The sequence below is a fragment of the Lates calcarifer genome, linkage group LG23 (genome assembly GCF_001640805.2).
Source record: "Lates calcarifer isolate ASB-BC8 linkage group LG23, TLL_Latcal_v3, whole genome shotgun sequence".
Lineage (NCBI taxonomy): Eukaryota > Metazoa > Chordata > Actinopteri > Centropomidae > Lates > Lates calcarifer.
The window spans coordinates 576,805-600,216 of NC_066855.1; the positions used below are offsets into that span (position 1 = coordinate 576,805).

Below are 23,412 nucleotides of genomic sequence, written 5' to 3' on the forward strand. Positions count from 1 at the left end.
GAAATACGATGTCACGCTGTCGCCACATTGCACTCAGCCTCCCTGAGGCAGGCAGCAGAGGGGAGAAAGGTGATGTTGGCAGCGAGGACTTTCCTTTGGGAGTGGACAGAGACACGCCTTTAAAATACTAACCGTGTGTATGTTTGGAATTGTTGAATGTAAATTCCCTCAAGGTTGCTAAAATCCCAAATTCTGAGAAACAATAGAGAGGACGTGACATCGGTGTCCTCGGTGGCTTCTATACCCTGGTGAGCAGCAGGAAACACTTGGTCCAGTTTACTCTGCCCTGGGTTCTGTGTGTGTGCAGCCTCTCCTGTCCATCTAATTGGCAGGGTTTGTTGTGTCTGGGCACAGATGGACAGAAAACGCTGCAGACACTATTCACGGCTGAGAAAGCTGATTTACAGGTAACAAAGTGCTATTTAAATATTCTGGTTTCAACATGGAAGAACTGAACATCGACCTACAGTAAATCAACTAATCACGTCCATATTTGCCAATATTAAAATGAATCCACAGAAAACTGTGGACGAAGGTTTCAAACAACTCAGTGATAACGAGGAAAAGAGGAGGGGGGGCTGTTAAATTTAGTGAGAAAGTGTAATAAGTTAAATATGTGTTGTGCTCTTATTGGCGTTCTGTGCAGCTGTCAGTCCAGGTCTGTTTCTGCTTGTATTTGTTCAGATGTTTAAAAAATCTTTTCACATTTCTGCTTCCTGTGAATCATAACTCTGCGTTGTGCCTGTTTATGTTGGTGATGCTGAATTGCTGGGGTTCATTAACACCATGCATCGTGACCTCCTTTCCAAATTTCTCTGTAGTTTCTTCAGCAGTTCATGTTTTATTCTTGAGATACACACACAGCTTTAACAAAGCATCTTTTATTATTTATTCTTATCATCATTGTAAAAATGAAATGTTAAAATAACAACATGTTTGTCTATAACACATACACACATTCACACACTGATGGTATGTCAGGGTTGAGTAGTCTTGCCCTCAGATACTTCAGCATGCAGACTGGTGGAGTTAGGGATCAAACCACTGACCTCCTAATTTGTGGGCGACCCGCTCTACCTCCTGAGCCACAGCCCCCGCAGTTAAAGGGGTTTTCAATGTAAGGACTGTGAGTGTTTTTTCAGCAGAATAGCTGGCAGCTCTGCTCAGATAGACTGATAGCTGTAGCTGTGGTGGAGCTGCCAAACCACAGGGAAAACAAGGCCAGCTGTTTTTTTTTAACATGCCATTCCCTTTTGCCATGTTCTCCTCGCTCAGACAACTGTTTCTGAGTGAAATGGCGACTAGAAAACCTCCTCCACCACCTCCCCCATAGCCCACCCCAGCCTTTCTCTGTGACTTCAAGGTCCAATAAAGTGTTTCATAATCGAAAATACAGAAAAATCTCTGAGTCTCTCTCTCCCTCTCTCTGACTCCCTCTCGCCCCCATCTGCAGATGAGTGGTGGCTGCGCGTGTCCTTGAAACGTGAACAAAGAGAGAAATATTCAAACTTTTTAAAGCAAAGCATCCTTCTGAAATGGCAGCCTGTGGGAGGATGGGGGGGGGGGGGGGGGATCTGTGTGTGTGTGTGGGAGCATTAACACTCCAAAGCTTTCGTCTTTAAATCACCCCTTCATATCTCCTAACTCATCATGCCTTTTTCTTTGCCTGACTCTCTCTCTCTCTCTCTCTCTCTCTCTCTCTCTCTGTGTGTGTGTGTGTGTGTGTTCAGTCTTTTGTTATTGCACACCATGGCCCATGGAAGTAGGAGATCAAAATTCAAACGTTAAAAACAGCTATCACATGAAATACATCTCATATGGTAGAAATTAGAAATACACACACACACACACACACACACACACACACCTCAGATAAAATAAGAATTATCAGCACAGTCTAAATATTCATACACCACAGACCTTGTTGGGATTAACCAGTGCATTGATGATGTTAGTGACCACCTTATTAAATCTACACATGCATTTGTATTCATAGGTTTTATTATCAGTACCTGACATGTGGGTGTTTTTATGCTGATGAACATACATGCCTGTATAAACACCATCCTGCAGGGGTAGGACAGGCTAATCCCTGAACTAAAGAGACTTCACATCAGTTGAGCACATATAAAATTTGCTCCTCTGAATATATGGTTTATAGTGAAATGTATCTCACCTGAAGCACTGCAGCCGTTGCCATGTCAAGGATAACTCCAGTTTCTTATTATTATTACTTGCATCTTATTTTTGCAGTATTATCACTTAATGGAAATGTCAGAATAATTGCTGAGATTTGGGAACAAGGAGACAAAGTCGTCCTCTGTGACAAGAATCACAGGTGATGATCCAAACCACTTAATATTTGGTAAAACTACAAGTTTGCGACGAGCAAATGCAGCCTCAGTCCAAACATCCGCTCTGAGGAAGAAGTAGCAGGCAGAGGTCAACTCATCTAAAAGGTGAGGCCATGAAAAAGAAACCAGAGGAGTGAGAGGAGTGACGCTCTGCTGCCTTTCACCTGCACTGGTTAACATGAGCTAGGTACAATAATAATTTCAGTCACTGTGATCCATCAGGGAGCCACCAGCATCTGTTAAGGTGGAATGTTTTCTTGCATGAGTTAAATATGAAAGCTTTGACCATTCCACTTGTTTTCACTGGCTGTCTTGCACGACATGTGTTGTGATAACTGGATCACACACTTAAAAATGGTCCTGCCTTTTAACTATGAATACTGGATTTCACTGTGTGAATTGAAGCAGCTTTGAGTTCACCTTCGTTTTCTCTCTCAGATAAGTTTATCACTGTAATTTATTCAAAAACCATAATTGTGTCATGAATCATGAATCTGTCGTTAGTATTGATCATTAGAATCATATCATTGCTCTTTTTGCCGTTAAACCCCGTCACAGTCGGCACATGCTGGTCCGATATTCTCTGCTGTTGAAGACCAGAGAGAAAACAACCAAACCATCAAATTAATAATCATGAGACTGACAAACACACTGTGTGTGTTTTCTTACTAATGCGACCTCTGTGTGCAAGTCTGCTCTCCTGACTGAATATACAGGAGTGTGTGAGAGAGACACTGATGTTGTTCTGTGTATTCACTGGCCGACTGCTGCCATACACAACCTTGGTGTGTGTTCAGCTCAGCTCCCCTGGAGCTGCTGTACAGTCTAATCTGAAAATGAAACACCTTGGTCTTTTAAGAAGTGCTAAAATATTCCAGATATTATTCCTCCACCAGGTTGGCTCAGGTTTTAGACACTGAGAGAACGCTCAACTATCCTATTACCCTCTGATTAGAAAAAGCAAAAGGAAAAAAGAGCAGGTGAAAACCTTTAATATATTTACACTGATCCTCTGACAGAATTCCATAAAACACATAAGGCATCATGGGAAATCCAGGACAAGGCGTGCAGGTTAAAGGGCCATTCTGCTGAATGATTTAGTGGTTAGAGAACAGTTAGCAGTGTAGTAAAGTGTACCAGAAGTGTTTAGATTGATTTCCTTCCTTCCAGGCAGCTGCTGCTTTGTGTTCATTTCAGCAGCTCGCTGTTGCTGTACAGACTGGAAACGTAAGTGATCCATCACAGGGAAGAAATCCTCTCTTTATTTTTTTGTCAGAGTTATGTTGAAGTAAGGTCATACAGGGACTGGACTGAAAACACTTGCTGGTGGTATATTCAAGGACACGCTAACTTTTGAGGGAACCTGCTCTCAAACATCATTTTAATAACAAACATGTTTGTTTTATTGTTCGTCTTCTGATGGTGATTTTCTGGAAATATAATTTAGCTTATCACATCTTAGCATGTCAGTTAGTCTCATACTTCAGCCTTTAAATGACATTTTTCTGTCAACTCTGCAGCTGTTCTCGTTTCATGAACATCAGAATCCCTGGTTCAAGTCTGACTGGGAACCCAGGCCGTATGACATGTATGCATGTCTCCTGTCATCTATCTTCTGTCAGTGTAAAAGTCCCTTCAGGAAAGCTTTTCAGATGCTCCTGTTCACAACTGCAATGTAACACGATGATAAATTAACCTGACAGTTTCGAGCCTCTGCTTCCTCAGCTCTGCAAATTGCAAATTTCAGTGGAATGGATAAAACCCAGTGGTTGCCTGGATGGGAGTAATCAAACAACAGTCTGCAGCCATGCCATCCTCTCAGGACTTTAATCAATCGAGATATTTCTGTCTGGAGTGGTGTGGAGCGCCATCCGACCACGTGACCAACCAACACTGTCGTCCACAGAACCCCACGGCGAGCACGATAAAAACCCGGTCTGTGCTGTGGGAGATGATGTAACTACTTGGTTAAAAACCTTCAACACATCTGCTGCAGCCACAGTACTGGACTGGCCACTGTCTGATAGTTTTTCTTACGACAGTCAGCCTTGTACAAACAGAGTTAAACAGAGTTATTTCTATCACAGGTGATTGTGAGGAGTTAATTTAAAAAAAGACAGAGACAGTGAAAGCTTTTTCAGTTTGCTGTAATTCTGCATCTTCACCATCTGAGAACAATCATAATGTAAGGAGCTATGATCTTTCAACATGAGTGAGGAAGAGAACTCAGTACCGTAACTCATTATAATAATGTCAGACCATAGTGGAGAACTGTGGACTTTGTATTCTTTCATTTTCACTCACCTTTCTTACCCATTATCACTCATTATCAACTGATGAAACAATACGATGATGGACAACATATTTAAAATGATGCATTCAAATAACATTTGTGTGAGCAGATTAAATTACACTAATAAATTCAGCAGAGAGCTAGCCTCTACAAACTGAGGGAGACTCGGCTCGTTGCTTAAGAGAGGATCCAGCTATATTTAATACAAATCTCGTTAAGTGTTTGAGAAGGATTCGCCATAGGCAGCTGTTCCAACCATTTTAAACCCCTATCAATCACAGACACACACTTCATATGTCCTCTTTCAAACACACATGGAAATCACATTGAGCTGCTATCGCTGTGGCAGATTATCAGTCACAGAGCTTTTGATGAGGAAAGCTTGTTCTGTTTTATTTTCTCTTCCCCTAATTATCATTAATCACTATTAAATAGCACATTTCGCCCACATCTGCACTGTGGCTTCCTTCCTTCAATGCACATCAATGCATGGCTTTTTCTGAAAAAGGCAAACATGCAGAAATACATAGAACTAAATAAGAACGCTAGCTAAATTTGGGATTATGATCAATTACCACTTCATTAGGATGATGGACACAAAGATGATGATTTCTAGTGCTCGTGTGTCGGCGTGGTAGCAGGCCCTGTCCGTTAGTTTATGGATCTACACAGTTAATCTGAAGGAGGAAGGACAGGTGGCTGGAAGTTGAGATTGAGAGCGTCATTTCCAGCCCAGCGCTTTTAAACCTCCTCTCACCGTTAACGCTGGACACCTCGCTTCTGCTATCGACTTGCTGTCTTCATATTTCCCTGCCCCTCGGGCCAGGCAGCCATTATGCCATAAAGAGGCTGTCATGACCCCCTGACACACACACACACACACACACACTCCTGAGAGCGCTGGGCAGCCAAGCAGTAGTGACCCTTCACACCCAGTGTTGTTTCAAACCCCTTCCACTCAGTGTAGATTCCAATCCAGGTTTAACCGACTGAAGAGCTGTTAGTGTAGCTTCCTGTGTGATATGTTGGTCTGAGCTTTTCCACATAGAAACACAGAACACTGACTCCTCATGAACTTATTGTGGAGTCAGTGTAAAGATATATGTGTTCAGGTTGAGAGATTACTTTTGGATCCTAGCTGTGGCTAATTCAAGTTCATTTTAAATGGTCACTGATTTATTTGTCGAGCTATCTCAGTTTGTGAGATATCACATTTCCAAAGCTGCTCCGGCACCGTAGCTGAAAATATTTCAGGTTCATTCTTGAGTGAGAAGAACGTGTAGCAAAAGGTCCACACCAGCTTTTCAGAGCTTTAAACCCCTCCTCACCGTCTGCCTCAGCTAATGGAGCTGGTTCAGGTATCATCAGACTGTGGAACTTCATTGGTTCGTTCTGATTTGATTTGATAATCATTGTCAGTTCTGGACTCCAGTTCAGTCAAGTGCTGTTGAACTCAAACCCTAATTTGTATTAACTCTGCAGCATCTATCACAACATATTATGTGTTCTGTCTGTGTCTCTGTCATCATCACTATCTGTTCAGTAGCATCAGGAACAGAGTGTTGTGGCTGAATCGTAATAGACTGTACCTGTTAAATGTGTAGAGGTGTTACTGTATTCAGTAGTTAGTGTGAGTGTGTTTGAACAGAGGGACGCTGTGATAAATGATGTAGTGCTACAGGCCCACAGGTTTGGCCAATTCTGACCCCTTTTGCAACTGTTTCTATATCTAATTACAACCTCTATTTTCTCCCTCTTTTGCTCTGCATCTCCCTCTTTTTCTTCTCCATTTGGCAGACATTCTCACTTTATTATGGCCCACGCTGGCCTTTTATTGCCCAGCAGCAGCAAACTTTGTGCAATTTGTCATTGAGGGAGTGTGGATGAGTTCTTTTGGCTGCCTCTGCCGCTCTTACCTAAAAATCTAATCAGATCAGCGCAGGGCCCTAATCACTTCCTCTCTCGCCTTGATTGCATTTATAGACGTTCTGTCGCTCTGCGCTCCCCCAATCGAGCATTTCATAATTACTCTCCTCTTACATTTGTTTATTTATATCCTCCAGTACAGTATGTGCCAAGCCCTTTGCCGATGAACGAGGATGAGAAGTTTATGGAGGTGGGGAGAGAAAGACTGAGAGCCTTTGGGAAAGATCTGGAAATCATTACCACCCCTTTGTGCTTGAAATAAGTGCTTTAGTACTACAGCCTAAGGACAATAAATTAGGAGCTATATGTTATATTAGTGTGACTGTTTTGCCAATTTAAGCTGGGATAGCCCCCCCCACCCATGACCCTTAACAGATAAGCAGTATAGATAATGGGTGGATGGATGTTTTGCCAATTTAAGTTAAAAGGAGTGGCAAATTTATAATTTTTTAAAAAACTATTTAAAGGTGGGAACTCAGCAAGAGCACTATAATTATACTGAATAACAGTATGGACGGGGAAATCTTCCTTCTCTTGTTGATCACGTGGCCAGCAAGTTACGGATGTGTTTAGATTGAAAATGGACTTCAGGGAGCGACATTGGTGAAACACTCAGGTAATAGATTCTTGAGCTTGAAGATCATCAAGACAGAATACCAAAACAGGTACAGACAATTTAGATGTGGTGCAGACTGCAACCTCAGCACATTCAATTTGTCAAAGAAGTGATGGATGCTGCATAACAGTGCCGAGGCTCATCTCTAATCTGAGTGTGTTAACATTATCAATGAAAGAACTGTGTGTGTTTTGGCCTTTTAACACATAGAGCTCAAAAGTAATTGAATACTTTGGTTAGTTCATGCTTAAAAGAGCATACATGTAGCTCAGGGTTGAGACTGAGGTGGAGATGTCTGTTATTATGAGGAGCAAAGAGGTGACCATGCAAGTGAAGAAGATAATAAACCTATCAGAGAGATATCAAAGGCAGTTCGTTTGTCCAAATCAACTGGTAGACTCTAAAAGTGTGGCAATGGCGAATGACCTGCTAGACCGAGGGGCTTAAGGAAAATCAATTACAAGGTGATGAAAATACCATTGATGACTGCACAGCTGAAGAATAGTCCTCAGGATGTAGGCGTTCATGTTTCTTTGTCAGCGATCAAGACGTAGTGACCATAACCTCAGAGGACTCACCACGAGATGTAAACAGAAAGGGCTGGCTGCAGTTTGAAATTAACCGGTAGAGTTGACCCAAAGACACCACCTCACCTCTCAAACATGGTGGTGGTTCTGTTATGTCTTGGGCATGTGTGGCTGCCAGTGGAACAGGATGTTAAGGATGTGTGTACAGAAGCATTCTGTGTACTTAGATTCAGCCTAATGCATCTGAACTCATTGGACAACAGTTCACCATTCAGCAGGACAATGACTCTAAACACACGGGCAAAGCAACCAGAAAGCTTTTCATGGTGAAGAAGTGGGATGTCCTTGACTTGGCCCACTCAGTCGTGTATACATGAACACATAAGCCAGATGGATTCATCTCTGCTGGCTCTCGACTTCCTGTGTGTGTTCTCTTTGTCAGAACAGGTTTTAAAACCACTTTTACAGGTTGCAAGTTGAGCAGTACCTCCTACCCACGTCCAAACATCATTAAAAGGCTGGAATATTGAACAGCCGGAGTGGATGAAGCATCTGTGTCAGTGAAACATTAACCTCATGCTGGGAGATGGTTTATCCACTCTCACCTCAACCTCTGAGAGCTGGCTGGCCTTGGATAAAAATGATGACAGCATCTCTACCTTTTTATGTCCCTTATTACTTCTATCCACATCTACACTGAATATAAAAATGTTCTGAACACCAGCTCTTTCCATTAAACTGACTGTCTCTGTGAATCCATGGGAGAGATTTGATCCCATATCGATTTTCCCTTTTAAATCATCTGACATGTTGTAGCAGAGAGGAAGGATTTAGCAGAATGAGGGATTCTTGACTTAAGGCAACCAAGATATAGATTTTCTAGAGGGGTGTTCAACTCCAAGATTTCTGTTTGGTACTCACTGTGGAGATCAGCTTTGTGTCTCAGTGTCATGCTGTTTAAGTTGTCAGCTGAAAATGTCAGATTGTGATTTCCTTTCAGTAAAGCTCTACATATCCTGTCTTTATGTTTCAGGTTCAGCTGATCCACTACAATCATGAGCTGTACACAAATTATACAGAAGCTGCTAAAAGCCCCAATGGACTGGTCATAGTGTCCATATTCATGAAGGTAAGTCTCATACATATGTTTAATAACGGCCTGCCTGCCGATGTGGAGGCTGTATTCACTGACAAGAATTGAATTTTATCTTGACATGTCCCAGCAGCTGCTATGATGACATTTTGTAATGGGTCATATACTGGACACCCAACAGAATACTAATCATTGTATTGCATAGGAGTTTTCTACATTCCTCTGTACATACTGAATTTAAGTTACCAGCTACGACGACTGTACAAGGAACCTGACCTGGTTTAATCAGTGTTTAAATATAACAAGACAGTTACAGTGTACAGTACACAGACTGAACTTGTAGGGCAAAATGAAACAGGGCTTAACATCATGTTCAGCTCAGACAAGACTCAATTAAAGGTGGACCAAGTGTTCATCCAAGTGTAGCAACACTGACATGGTCACAAACATGTAGGAGTGTTTTCCTTCCTAATTGCATTCACTCTTGTGCTGCAAAAAATCTGCCAGGTTTTAAATTATTAACTCTCTAAATCCAGTTGATGCAGTTTTTAATCCTAACTCACAACCTGCTTCTTAGTCTGTGTCATAACTCAAACATGAACTCAGATTCTACACACTGCAGATTCATCACATTTAGACATTTTCTTCCATAAACTCCATTAACTGTTGACTGTCAATCAGTTTTAGAGGAAAAAATACACGTGTTAGGTGTAAGCCATAGCTAAGTGCTTGACTGCATGATATTATTACCCTTAAGATTTACATGACCCAGTGTGTGATGAAAAACTAAAATCATATCCATTTCAAAGGAAGAAAAAGAAGAAAATAACAGGCCACTTCACAGCAGGCATTTTGACTGGTTGTAATAGGAAAAGCACAGTAACACTAACAATGGCTCTGTCTCTGCTTCTCCTGTTGTGACATGTCAAAATGTCTTCTTTGAAAAAAGACTGAAAGGTCCAGGAAACTTTGCAGTTGATTTGCTCATGAATATATTTATTTTATTCATCCTGAACATGACAGGAATAGTTTTTATTTATCAAACAATGTCAGGCAAGGTGCACCAGAAAAGCTCTAAATCAAATCAGTATTTAGCGTGACCACCCTTTGCCTTTAAAACAGCACCAGTGTACTCTGTACACCTGCACACTGTTTTTCTAGGCTCTTGGCAGGTAGGTTGTTCCAGGCATCTTCCTCTGTGGAATTTAGGCTGTCTCAGTGTCTTCTGTCTCTCTCTGTAATCCCAGACCGACTCCACAATGTTGATATCAGGGCTCTGCCGCACCATCTGTTGCAGGACTCCTTGTTCTTGTCTCTGAAGATAGTTCTTTATGACTCTGACTGTGTGTCTGGGCTCATTGTCACGCTGCAGAATAAAGTTAGAACCAGTCACATGGCTCCTGTGTGATGGATGTGATCCTATGAGCATGAATGAGAAAGATAAGACTCAGTTTACACTAAAAAAACTAATAAAACAGTGACATGTTAGTGATAGAGAAGACACAGAACAAAACAGGTGTATTATTCAAAGACTTTCAGTTAATGTTACATTACACATAAAAAGCACTGACTTATATGAACACAAGTAAGATGTGTTTACAGGGCTATCATCACAAAGCAGACCAAACTGAGAATTTCAAAGTTCCTTGAAGCATTCACTTCTTCTAAGTAACTACAGAGCAAACTAAGCAGAAATGGTCATTTTGTTCAAATTCTACCAAATCTGGACGTGAGTTTGTCAAAGGTCAGTCCATGTCCATGTCCAGCATCATGGCATCATGGTTGGTTTATCTTCAGGGTAGTTATCTGTGTTAGTATATACAGTAGTAGCCACATATCAGTTTAAAGTTAAGGTTTGCTTCAGTGTGGTGGCTGCTCCCTCAACCTCCGCTCTCCTGCTCCCTCTGCGGCTTTTCCTGAAATCTTCTAAATGTTCAACTTAAGAACTCATGACTCAAAAACAATTAGCAATCCAATTATCCTGCAGAGCTAAACAGTGCACTCCTTGGCTTTATGTCAGAGCCGAGCATCAGTGCTATGGTGGTGGCAGTACTCCCCTGTCTCTTTGTTGTGTATGAGAGGTTTCCATCTTGAATGAGAGGCTCAGAGATCAGAGAGGCAGCCAACATCCTCAGCTCTGTGCGCACCAAGGCTGAAAAGTTCAGCTGCTAACTACTAATTAGCTCCCCAATGTCAATGGGACCATCATTTAGTCTCGAACAGACAGAGGAGACGCTGACCTAGGTCAACCCTCCTTGATTCCCCCATCCAACCTGCGGGAGAGTGTGGGAGGAGATGGGCTTTGGAAGTGGAGCACTTCAGGTGCAGTTGTCGTATGATGGCTTGAGGAAATGGCCTTGAAACAGCAGTCTGCAGCTCTGCACTGACGTTAGGTACAGCTGCCAAAGACAAAAAGTCTTTTGTAAGGATACTGCATATTACATACGTTGTTATATTAAAGGTGCTGTACGTCCTATAAGAGATATGAGAAGTCAAGAAATCAGCCTCTGATTTTTTTGAAATGTGATGATACATTCAGCTGTTTAAATCAATATCCTCTCACATTTCAGTCAATGTCAGATGGATTCAAACTCAGCATCTGTCTGGGAACAACCTGTAGTATCCATACTAAATTATCAGAAAGGACTCTTGTGTTTAATGTTGATCTAAATTATCATGAAGCAGAAATGTTTCACTAGGATTGATGGCAGTAAAACGTACTCTGAAATATCTCTAAACCACTGCTGCCATCAGTTTACTAAAATCTCAAATCACTTTTTGGCAGTGTACACAACAGAATTATAAGCACATTGGTTCACTGTCTGTCAACAAAAAGGCACCTTGGGAGTCATCCCCAACTCTTTACTCATGTTTATGTATACAGCTTGTTTTACTTTTTATCAAAGACATATTTATTCTCTAATACAGTATTTTATACTGATATTTCACCAGCAACAGTTTTAGGTCCATCCAAGCCTCAGAGGAGCTTCAGCTGCGAGTCATCAGACATCAGTGCAGATAATACATGAGACATTTACTTTCAGAACCAGAGGTGCCCACAATACAGCAGCTTTCACCACTGGTGTTTGTCAGCGGTCGTTAGTTAAGAACAGAGGATCTTAATACAGCACTTCATACCTCTCTCTGTTACAGCTGCACTGCAGAAGCTTTTTCATCAGTATAATCAGGACCAGAACAGATACAGTCAGGACCCAGCAATGTGATGCACCTTTGTTCTGTTTCTCCAAACCTTTGTGAAAGGATTCCATCAAAAAGGGCCTAACCATTTTACAGTACGCTGCTGATCTACTGGGTCAAGCCGCAGATAAACACTCTAGCACGACACGCTGTAACACTCACTGCAGCCAGTGAAATTCAGAGGTAAAGTCCAGGAAAGACAATTTTGTTAATGCCTACATGTAAAAAAAAGATAATCACCCTCACACATGTGCACATACCTGCCACACACCCACTCACACTCCCACCCAGCTGCACTCCAGCAGTTCTGTGTGTCCCAGTGTCTTGAGAATGTCACAGCAGGTCAGTCTCTTCAGTAGTAGCACAGACAGGTGGCAATTAGCCACATCTTTCTCAGAGCAGAAGCTCGTTTTCTCACTTTTCGGTGACTCATGCTCAGGCCTCTTCAAATTTCCGATCTCATCGCTGTGACTCAGAGTACCAGGAAGAGCCCCCATTCCAGGCCTGGAGTCGATGAGGCAGCACAGAGGACAGCAGTGGGTGACTGCAGCTACATGGGGACCTCAGACAGACACCAGGGCTGGCTTTCACAGTGAACACAAGGACATTTCTCTCACTGATCTCCTTTTATTGTTGATTGACGTGAGAGTAAGAAACATGTGGGTCTTCACGATGTGTCTTATCGTGCCTCTGATCGACATTCAGCCACATGGTGCAAAGTCTGTGAATCTCTCACACCTGATGTGAGGACGTTCCTGGAAGAGACGGGATGACTGATCCCCTCAGGTGCTTTTCCAGGAAAACGATAAGAGAGACAGAAAGTGTGAAAACTAGTGAGCAGCATGAGCGTCTGGTAAAGGCAAAGTCATTTCAGTTGCAGTGAGGGGAGGGGGGAGGACGAGCACATCTCTTTTTAATCACTTCGCCCAAAGACATCTCGACGGTTAGAGCACGAGCGAGGGGATAGATGGAGTGAAGAGGAGGGCAGAGAGGAGTCAGAGGAGGGCACAGGGGTGAACGTGAAGCGTCAGGTGCTTCCTTTAACCATTAGAAAGAGTTGGGAACTGCTCCACACTTCTTGGACTTCACTGAACAGGAGTTAGTGGAGCAGAGTAAGAGTGGAGTTGTGGCTCTGCAGCTTTTGGGGCCAGTTAATGTGGCGCAGTTACAGGTCAGGTTTTAGTAGGAGCTGTCTACTGTATTTCATCCCTGTAGTTACTCATCTAACTTTCTGGGATATGACTTTATTATTGTTCACTTCTTGTATTTCTGTTGCTCTGATGTTGCTGGGTAGAGGCAACAGAAGGGAGAATGGAAGGTAACATTCAGCAGGGTCGATGATCCTGTCACATTCATCTCTGATATTATGAAACTGGTTTTGATCCACTATAAAGGAATGTTAGGACAAAAATACAATGTATTTGCTATTTAAAAAGATGGATTATGTAACGTCATGGCAGCAGTGTGTCTGTGAGCTGTTTTTAATGGTTTCTTGAAAACAGTGGGAGCCTTTGTTTTCCAGAAGGCAAAGCAGCAGCAGAACAGAGTGTAGGAGCTTCTGACTGTGCAAAATACATCAGTGGGTTTCGACATTTCATGAGCATTAAAGGTGATAGATTTACTAAAAATATATATAAATAAAATAGAATGCACTGGCATTATCCTTTAGAGTGCTGGACTGAGTAGATTAGATTTAGTTCAATTCTAGATGGGCTGTCAATTCATTAAACGATCAGTCCTCTTTATTTTAACCTCTCTCTCTCTCTCTCTCTCTCTCTCTCTCTCTTCTTGTCCTTTCATCCAGATTGCTGAGACATCGAACTCATTCCTGAATCGAATGCTGAACAGAGACACCATCACAAGAATAACATATAAAAGTAAGTGACTGTGCAGTAAACTCAGTGTCGCCCCGTCTGAGGACTGAAACAAACACAGGTTATTTATGTTTTAAAGTAACGCAGTGTAGGTGGGTGGCTGGTGTTTGTAGCTTATGATAAAACACACAGTTCAATCCCTTCTTTACATTTTTGGTCATGTATAGCCTAGCAACAGGCAGCTGTGGACTGTTGCTGTGTGAGGGAGGGGTCAGTGGTTTGATCATCAAATTGTTTCTCTTTTTAATAAGCACCTCATTTTTTGGATCTCGTCAAGCATCATTATTTCATTTCAGAGTGGTAATGGATGCTGCAGGATGGGGGTGATGAGAGGCCTGCATGAGAACTCTTGATAGCTGGAGGAGGCTGTTGGTGAGGCAGCATGTTAGGCAGCAGTCGACAGCTACTCTCCAGAGGTTTCCCTCTGCCAGCCTGCCATACTGGAGAGGCGGCGGCGGCACGGAGATGGCCCGGGGCTAGCTTGAAAAAAGAGACAAATAATTGGATTAATGGTGGGGAGCAGTGAGTGGCTGGATAAACACACTGACCCCTTGTGGCTGGGAGGAGTCTCAGCGGCACCGGGCGGAGCAAAAGGCTGCAGGCGAGGGGTGGGGGGTGGCGGTGGAGGGGTCCTCCGGGTCCAGCTGGAGGAGCTGGAGAGGAGCATGGATTCTGACAGCTGTCAAGGCTCCCTCAGATACACCGTCTCACACACACTGACTCACACACACAGTCACACACACCACCCCCTCAGTCCTTAAACGTATCCTGCTCAGAGCCAGTGATGCTGTGTTTTAAAGCACACGTGCACACGTGCAAACACAAAGACAAAGACAGAATCCAAAGGGAATTATTTATTTCAACCCCACGATCAAAGATCAGTGATAGATCTGCTCCTCAGCCGCTGTAGGTGGAGTGCTAGGAGCAGAGAGGATCAGAGCTTCTTTATGGGGATTTTCTCAAATTAAGCTGGTTATGCTTATTTTTTAATAAATTCATATTCTCTTGTTGAATACTGTTTCCAAGATGCAGTATGTAATAGTGATGCAGAACACAGATGAATTAGCATCAAAGCTGCAGTGGTCCACCACAGTGACCTCATCAAAATACACAGTCCAGCAGATGACGAGTCAGTGAGAGCAGCTACTGGAGTGTGAAGCACAAGAGAGAGAGAGTCGCAGTCTAATTAGTGTCCTGACAGTTTGGATAAAAGAGGTTTTGTGCTGCATCACCAGCAGCCTGTCATTCACAGCACAGTAAACGATATGTGAAATAAGAAGATGAGCTCGGTGTGTGATTCACAGCCAGCACACAAACAGTATTCAATAAACTCCCAACTTGTGCAGAACATATCCAGACAGGATCAGCTCTGTATCTCTGCAGTCTGTCTGGCTTCACCCTCCTTCATTGCAGCGGAGCGTACGTATCAAACGTAGTGAATTGTGTTCTTCATCAGGCATCATTCAGGCCCATCATGGAGTAAAAAATGTGTCAGTAGCATCTACATCAGTTTTGCTGAATATCCCAGATGGACAGATCACACATTAATGTGTAAATGACAGTAATGCGACACTGCACCTTTCAGTAATGTGACAAAATGATGTCAAGTGTCTAAGTGTCCATCTCAATTTACAGATCAGTACATAACAAACAGTTAGTGTTTATCATGTAGAGGATAGTGGACAGAGGCGCTGCTCACTATGCAGGCTGATGCTTTTATGTTTAGCCATTTAAAATCCAATGTTCTGGATGAAAACATCCACACACACCACACATCCAGCACACAGAGTCACATTAGCTTTAGCTCTGCTTTTAGCTCTGCTGTCAGAGGGAAATATCTGGATCTTCAGCTGCAGAGTGTTCCACTGTGTCTGTATGTAGACCAGAGTCTGCTCAGTCTGTCTCTACGAGTTTACACAGCTCCTTAAACATTATACACAGTCACTGGATTACAGCAGCTTTAATGGAAGCCACACCTTCCCTCACAGTGACATGTTAGCTTATAAAGATTGTCTCCTTTTCACTAAGTTTGTATTTTCTTCTTGTTTTCCTTTGACAGATGTAAATATCCTTAATAATATATCCTGCTCTCTGATCCATCCCTGGGTGTGATACTGGCTGTAGCTTGGTGCAGTGGTTTCCAACCTGAGAAGAATATTCATGCTGCTCAAAATTCAGATTATTTTTCCTGACTTTTCTGCAAGTGCTTTTTGAAATCAGTACTAATGAAATGCTTCTACAGTTTTACCTCTTCAGGCCTGTAAAGATCCTTCAAATCAAAACAAGACTCCTTGCAGATAATCCTTTTAGTAATCTGATAACAACCTCCTGTCTCACAGCTGCTCTTCTTTATTTCCTGCCTGCTTTTTCCCTGCAGATGATGCGTATCTACTGACCGGCCTGAACATAGAGGAGATTTACCCAGAGACCAGTAGTTTTATCACGTATGATGGCTCGATGACTATCCCTCCATGCTTTGAGACAGCCACATGGATCCTGATGAACAAGCCGGTGTACCTCACTCGTATGCAGGTGAGCCTCACAGACCTGAAACACAACTCCCAGAATTCACTGAGGATTGTCAGTCGCAGCCGAGGATTTCTCTGCCGTAGAATTTAACTGTAGTTCTGCCTGTGAAACATGTCAGCCCAGCGCGGAGGCTTTTACTTTCTCAGCTCTCTCTCTGTCTAATCCTCCACACAGTCTGCCTGGAAAATAATGCAGTGGATCAAAATGCCTGGCTCACGTTAACGTGGTGCTTCAGCCAACTGTTTCTCACTGGTTTCTCTCCTCCCTCCCTGTCTCTGTCTTCATCAAAGATGCACTCCCTGCGCCTGCTGAGCCAGAACCAGCCATCTCAGATCTTCCTTAGCATGAGTGACAACGTTCGCCCGGTCCAGCCGCTGAACAACCGCTGCATCCGCACCAACATCAACTTCAGCATGCAGGGCAAAGACTGCCCTAACAACAGGGCTCAGAAGCTCCAGTATCGAGGTAGGAAAAACAGCTACATTCACACTGCCGCCATGTTCTCTCTCCATCTCCACCTCTGACCACGTCTCATGCAGATACAGCTGTGTTTTCACCAGTCAACACATTTCATTCCTCGTCACATCAGCACAGCCCCAAGTTCAGTCTGATGAACTCTGACTATATGGAGGCCCAAAATAAAAGATGTGCTGGGTCAAACCCAGTCAGTCAAACAGAGGAATCTTCTGCAGTCAGTGGATGAAAAGGGAACAGTATTTTATATCAGTTATGTTTTGTATTAGTGACGGTGGCATGGTGGTCCTTTAAAATGCGAGCTGTTAATTTACTGAACCCAGATCTGTGGCAGTCCCTGCAGCTGTTTACATCCTGTGAACCTGACAAGATATACTTTTTGGTCAGTAAGCGTGATGTATTACTACTCACTAAACTCTCAGCTCCAGGGGGAATATATATATATATATATATATATATAATATCGCTCCTGAATGCCCCTGATGTCATCTGTTTTAGAAACGACATCCACATAAATTCCAGGGGATTATTGCTTGATCTGGGCTCACCGTTATAATTAATAAACTTAATATTGAATTTGAGTGCTGAGCCGGGACTCAGCTGATGGCTGATAAAATGCAGGCTGTAGATTGATGTGCTAAAGAGAAGAAGGGAAAAAAAAGGCAGTAGAAAGTCAGATGGCAGGACAGTCACAACACCTGTTTGGCTCTGACTGACAGAACTGGCTGAGAACTGGCTCGTCACAGCTCAGCACAACCTGGGTGGTGTTGCTGCAGTCTGTTTGTCATCTCCTCTACTCTGTTTCAGCCAATATATCTGCTGCACAGAATGTTGAATTTCACCCCTGAAGCGTAAATACGCTGAAGGCGAGAGCTAGCCCGAGTCCCTGCTATTCATTGTGTTATTTCTGTCATTTTTTCTGCTCAGGATTTACTGTACTGTGGCCGGCACACATCATGATTGTCTCTCTGTCTGTATGTCTCTCTCATTCTTTCTGTGTTCTGCTCGACTCGACCTCCTCCCCCCTTCAAACATTCTTATTCTGTGCAGCAGCTGTGGGAGTCTTCAGCCCTCCCCGTCCACCTCACACCCTCCTAACAAACTGCAGGGACGCTCAGAGCAAAGCAAACAACAACAACAAAATACAAAAGCAGAGCTGCTCATTTAATTGTTTGGAGATTTAAAGGCCTTCAAGATGAAGTGTAGAGGTGAGGGGGGGGTGTCTCATTAAAAGGGGAAATATGGCTCTTTGGAGATTTGTGTAAGGTCAACTGTTAGAGCGGGAGCAGGAACACACACCCCCTCCCAGGAGAGGTGATCATCAGGGAAACTGAATGTGGAATCAGGAAGAGGGGGGGTCAGGAAGTGATAAGGCTGTGTGTTTTTATTTTTAACACCTGATGAGAGAGACTGTGGTTATGACAGCACACCCCAGTAAATTCCTTCTTTCACACGACAGCGCGACTCCTTTTTATCAAATTACAATGTTTACTCCTGTTCCCGGCACCTCCTCGTTTTTAGTATAATTTTCTGTCAAGGCTGCCACTCAAAACATAATGGCACCAATTCACCCCCCCACCCCCCCACCACCACATACCCATGTGCATTCATTCCATTCACTCGAGTGCCATTCCTTTTAAATTGTATGTTATCGCTAAAGATGAAATATGGTGCAGGATGTGTGTGTGTGTGGGAGAATAGTTGAACTGTGGAGAGCGCCGCATATATAAATCAGTATTCTCACTCCTGTCCTTCTCCTCTCTTCCAGTGAATGAGTGGTTGCTAAAGTAGCCTCCCTTGGATGAGCATGGAGACGAGTGTCAGAGAATGGAGAGCGGGACGAGGCGAGGGGGAGGAGGGGTGGAGGAGGGAGAGGGAAGGGTGTGAACCCGGGTTTAAGGCTGCATCTCATCTAAGATTATTTCATGGCATTGTATAAAGACGAGCAACACCGGACATTATCCGAATGAAGGAACTTTGCGCTGCGAGCAAAGAGACTCTTCTTTTCATACACACAGAACAGTTTGAACCCTCGATCTAACACATGCTAACAAGTCCTTTCCCCCACTGTACGACTATATCTATACGGACGTTTTGATACCAATACTTTTTTGGGAGAAAACAAAAAAAAAAGACACTTGGAAATAATGAAAAAACAACGCGGAAGCATTTATTTGATAACCTCCCAACCACCAGGACACCGTTGGGACTTTAAAGCCTTTGTACATAAAGATGTTGCTATCAGTGGGAAAACCCGAGGACTAAGTCACTGCCCCCACCCTGCCGGTCAAGACTAAGTGGTCAACAAGACTCATGGACGTTTCATTACAGTCACTAACAGGCATGCAATCAGCAAAACCAACAGAGAGGGAACACAGCCTTACCTTGTCATTTTTCAAAACTAGGGTCATGTCATGGGAGACGAGTATCTACAGGCTTTCCTACGGCCTCGGAGCAACCAGTGTCTTGGCCTCATTTGTACATATTATAATTATCAGTACTGCAGAAAAATTAATATGTAAAGAAAAGTAATGAATTAACATTCAAAAGATATATTAAGAGGATTTAAAAAAAAACAGACAAAAAGTTGAGAATTTAAAAAGCTTGGCGCACTTTGAATTGTGGAGCAGTTCTCAGTCTGAGCTGATGCCTTTTCTTTCTGTTTTATTGTTTACAATGGTCATACACTGTGTTTGAGTAATGTTATCAGCCCAATAAATGTGTCTGGAAAGTTCACTTTGGAAAATGCTTCACTATATGAGGATCTGACTTATTGTACCTGTACCTGTTTTGTACCGTTCCATATTAAATGTGTTGATATGTCAATATTACTCCTCAGAGGCATGCTCAATAACATCAGCACCACAGAGAGCGCACTGATCAGAGATCTAACCTGTCTTTGTATTGTTTCCCTGATACAGCTGAAGCTTATCAGCCATGCACAGAGGAAGCTCTGTCATCGTCTTTCAAATCCCGTCTGCCGTCATCAGGGGACAAAGGAGGGGAGGAACCTCGTCTCCTGCGCTCTTAGAGATACAGTCCTCTGTTGTTCTTTCTACAGGAAGCTGAAGAAAAACTCCATCAGGGCCCTGACTGGGTGGTTATCTGAGGCTGGGGCGAGAGGAGGAGAAACAAAATATTAGACTGTGTAGAAATCAGTTCATTGAAGCCACATTTACATCAGCAGAGAAGCTGACATTACAGCTTACATTTTGAACAACCTTCCTCTGTATATTCGTTGGTCAGGTGGCTGAGGCCTGTTCATCATGTGGGATGTGAAAACATCAGATCTCCACACAGTGAGAGAACAGAGAGTAAAAGTTGGAGTTTTCTTGTAGTTCAGTTATAAATCCTACCACACTGTGTCTCTCCTGTCAGTCAGACAGGTGAGAGTGGCAGCGCTCTGCCTCTCGCTGTCCAGCATCACGCTGCCCTCCGTTTCCATCACTCGTCTCCACTTCCATCATTTTGATTCAGTTTGTAATGTTCTCCAGCCCGCCACGCTGCGTTCTGTGAGGCAGCTGAATTTATCTTTTTAACTCAAAGTGAGTTAACTCATAAAATACAAGTCAAGTTGGGGTCTTCTCAACTGGTGCAACGACTCATTGACTTTTATGGGGACACAGCACCTGCCTCACCTGTAACGGTCACAGAACCTCCTGCTTGTTAACAGGTAGCGCAGCCACACAGACGCCAGGGAGGCGAGACTCTGAGGCTCAGCTCCAGCTTCACTGCAGCAGTGTGTCATTTAGAAAGTCAGTGCACAGCTTGAAATTAAAATGAAGTGTTGATAGTTGTGTTGACATCGTAGCAGCAACGTTACACCTTCACCACACTGTAGTTTGATAGAAAGGATCTTCCGGACTTTTAGCTTCAGCTACGCGTACAGAGGCGTCGTGTCTGTACACCCTGAACAAATGTCTGCATGTTGTGTTTACACAGATATAAATGACATTCTCTCTTCACCATCATGAAGTTCCCAAAATGACTGAGCTGTTTTATGGTTGGTGACAAGCTACACCAGGCGAACACCAAAACTATTGCAAGCTGTAAAACTTTAATGGTGCAGCATTGGAGAGAAGCTAAGTGACGTCTTTTATTATATTTTGCATGCATAGGTCCTGACTTTATGTCTACAATATTCCTAGCAGATATATTAGTTTTATTTCAAATAGCTTGGAGGCTGCAAACCTGCAATGAAAGCCTTTAGCACGCCGTAAGGGCCCACTAAATCTCCTTAAAAACCTTCACTGCTCTGTTTTTCATAGAAGAAGTTTAGTGTTCCAGGGTGGTGTACAGTAAACGCCTTTCAGAGACAGTTAGAGGAAAAGGAGAGTCACTGGATTCTTGATGGTTTTTGTCTTTTTTGTTTTGTTCTTTGGGTTGTAAATAGTCAAATATGAAGACACTCACCACAGGAGGAAATTATCATCCAAAGAGATAAAACCAGATTTAATTTAAACCTAACACACGAACACAGAGTCCCATCCAGATCATGACAGCGTTTGAAGCGTGGCCTTGTGTTAAGTGAAGCACCCAGGCCTGTGTTGTCTGTTTCCGTCAACATGGTCCCGCTGCATCGATCCCTCTCTCCCAGCCCTCCTTCATTATCTCCCGATCAATTCAGGATGCCTCTCTGTGTAGCTCTGATGTGGAGAGAAATACTGCCTCAAAGCATGTGGGAGTGCATGTGCACATGTGCATTCTCTGTTTGCTATCTGATCTCTGCCCCCCCCACCCCCCTTTTTTACAGATCTGTAATGAAAAGATAGCAGAGGAGGGGGAGGGGGGCTGAGGAGAGAGTTCTCAGAGGCCTCTGATGCCCAAGGTTATGGAGGCCATTATTCTACCTGATGTAGGAGATGCAGGATTGAGCCAAAGCTGGAGGACGGATAATAAATACGCCAAATGATTCAGTGCTCCCTCCCTCCCCCCAACCTCCTACTGCAACCCACCCAGCTCCCTCCACCACCTCCCAACAAATAATCAGTTCTACACCCGTGACTACGCAGTAGATCTCGCTGGACTCCGCTGCTCTCTGGCCCTGCCAAAAGGAATGAATGTTACGAGGTGTGTATAAATTGCTGCACTCAGATGTTCGAGGGGACATTTAATGACATTACATTAATAAGAGCGTAATAAGGCGACGGCACGCAGGGAGCCGGAGTGGAGTGGAACAGCTGCTGAGCCAAATCGAAAATGTGCAAATTTCCTTATGTGTGTTGACTCTTGAGACACACCTGTCCAGATGTGTTTGCAGCAGTGGGCCTTTCAATCAGCCCTGCTGTGGCACAGTCAAACTTTTCTCTGTGATTCAATTAGAGGAGTCAGTTCCTCTGGAAACAAGGGTGTTTGATATCAATTACACCCAGTTATTTTTTAAAATCCGCCTTTAAAGAGACATCGACGCTCTTTCTTCACAGGCTTGATGTTACATTTATCTGTGAGAGCTGCCCAGTACAACCACAGGCTGTGACTGTGTCCACCAGGACAGCTGACAGCTAAGTGTCATGCCCAAAGGCAGCTTGATTACAGCGGCTGAAAGAGGAGACAGGCTGCTGCCTTTCTACCAACCACTCAAAAAGACTACTACGTCCAATCACCCTAAACCAGAAATTGCTTCTTATTTTCAAAACTGGAAGCGACCATTATGCTGGAACAGAAAGCCACAGTAAAATTGGGTACATGTCCTGCTCACTTTTCTTTTTGTCTTCTCCACACTTCAGTTTGACTCTTTAAAGAGGAACTTAACACACAGCTTTAGAATCCCGTCTCTCCCCTCGTCTAAATGGATGTGTTTTAATGACTCAACATAACATCTGACTGTCAGCTGGATTCATGAAGCCATCATTACATATATAACTCTCAGTTTAATGGCTCATCTGTCTGACCTGCTGAACTGGACATAATTTCTAGCTGCTTGTTGTCCAGGTTAAAACATCTCATTTGTTCAGAGAGACCTCTCTGACAGGGACTAACAGGGTTCATGTGCTCATGCTCTGTAGATCATCAGTGCTAACAACACGTCCTGTGTATGGTGGATGAATGTATTGTAGTTCAGATTCATCAGTGTTTAACACTTAAGATAAACTGCTTCATGTGGACGTTTAGTGAAGAATATGAGTTTTGGGAACAGAAGCGATCGACTGTCTGAATAATTACATATCAGACTTGGCTCACCACTGAACTGTGATACTGTTTAGAAACAATTAAGAAGATGATGATACTGAAGTTCTGATTGTATAAATTTACTCACTCAAAAATTACCCACAGAGTGATGAGTGAAGATGAGCTGCATAATCTACTTATTCCATAATCACATCCTCTTCTGGGACCTCCAAACCTCTGACAGCCATGCAGCGTAACTCACCCTGGACTAACATAACACTGTCTCACAGGACGCTAATTAATTTCACCATTCATGGATTTTCAATCCCTTTTGCACTTGGTGCTAATCAGGCTTCTCTTTATCCTCCAAGACAACATTATTATATACATGGTGTTCTTCATTTGTGCATAGTAAGAAGT

At 43.2% G+C, this 23,412-nt stretch overlaps 1 protein-coding gene across 2 annotated transcripts in view; it reads left to right on the top strand.

Moving 5' to 3' along the window:
* The window catches only part of ca10a (carbonic anhydrase Xa), a 168,207-nt gene extending 148,492 nt beyond the window's left edge, over window positions 1-19,715 (top strand). For both annotated transcript variants that reach the window (XM_018688391.2, XM_018688392.1), the window contains 5 exons: window positions 8,750-8,845; window positions 13,812-13,884; window positions 16,259-16,413; window positions 16,701-16,875; window positions 18,653-19,715. In XM_018688391.2, coding sequence (XP_018543907.1) covers window positions 8,750-8,845; window positions 13,812-13,884; window positions 16,259-16,413; window positions 16,701-16,875; window positions 18,653-18,675 — 522 coding nt within the window. In that variant the 3' untranslated portion in view covers window positions 18,676-19,715. The remainder of the gene's footprint in view (window positions 1-8,749; window positions 8,846-13,811; window positions 13,885-16,258; window positions 16,414-16,700; window positions 16,876-18,652) is intronic.
* Window positions 19,716-23,412: the final 3,697 nt, after the last annotated feature.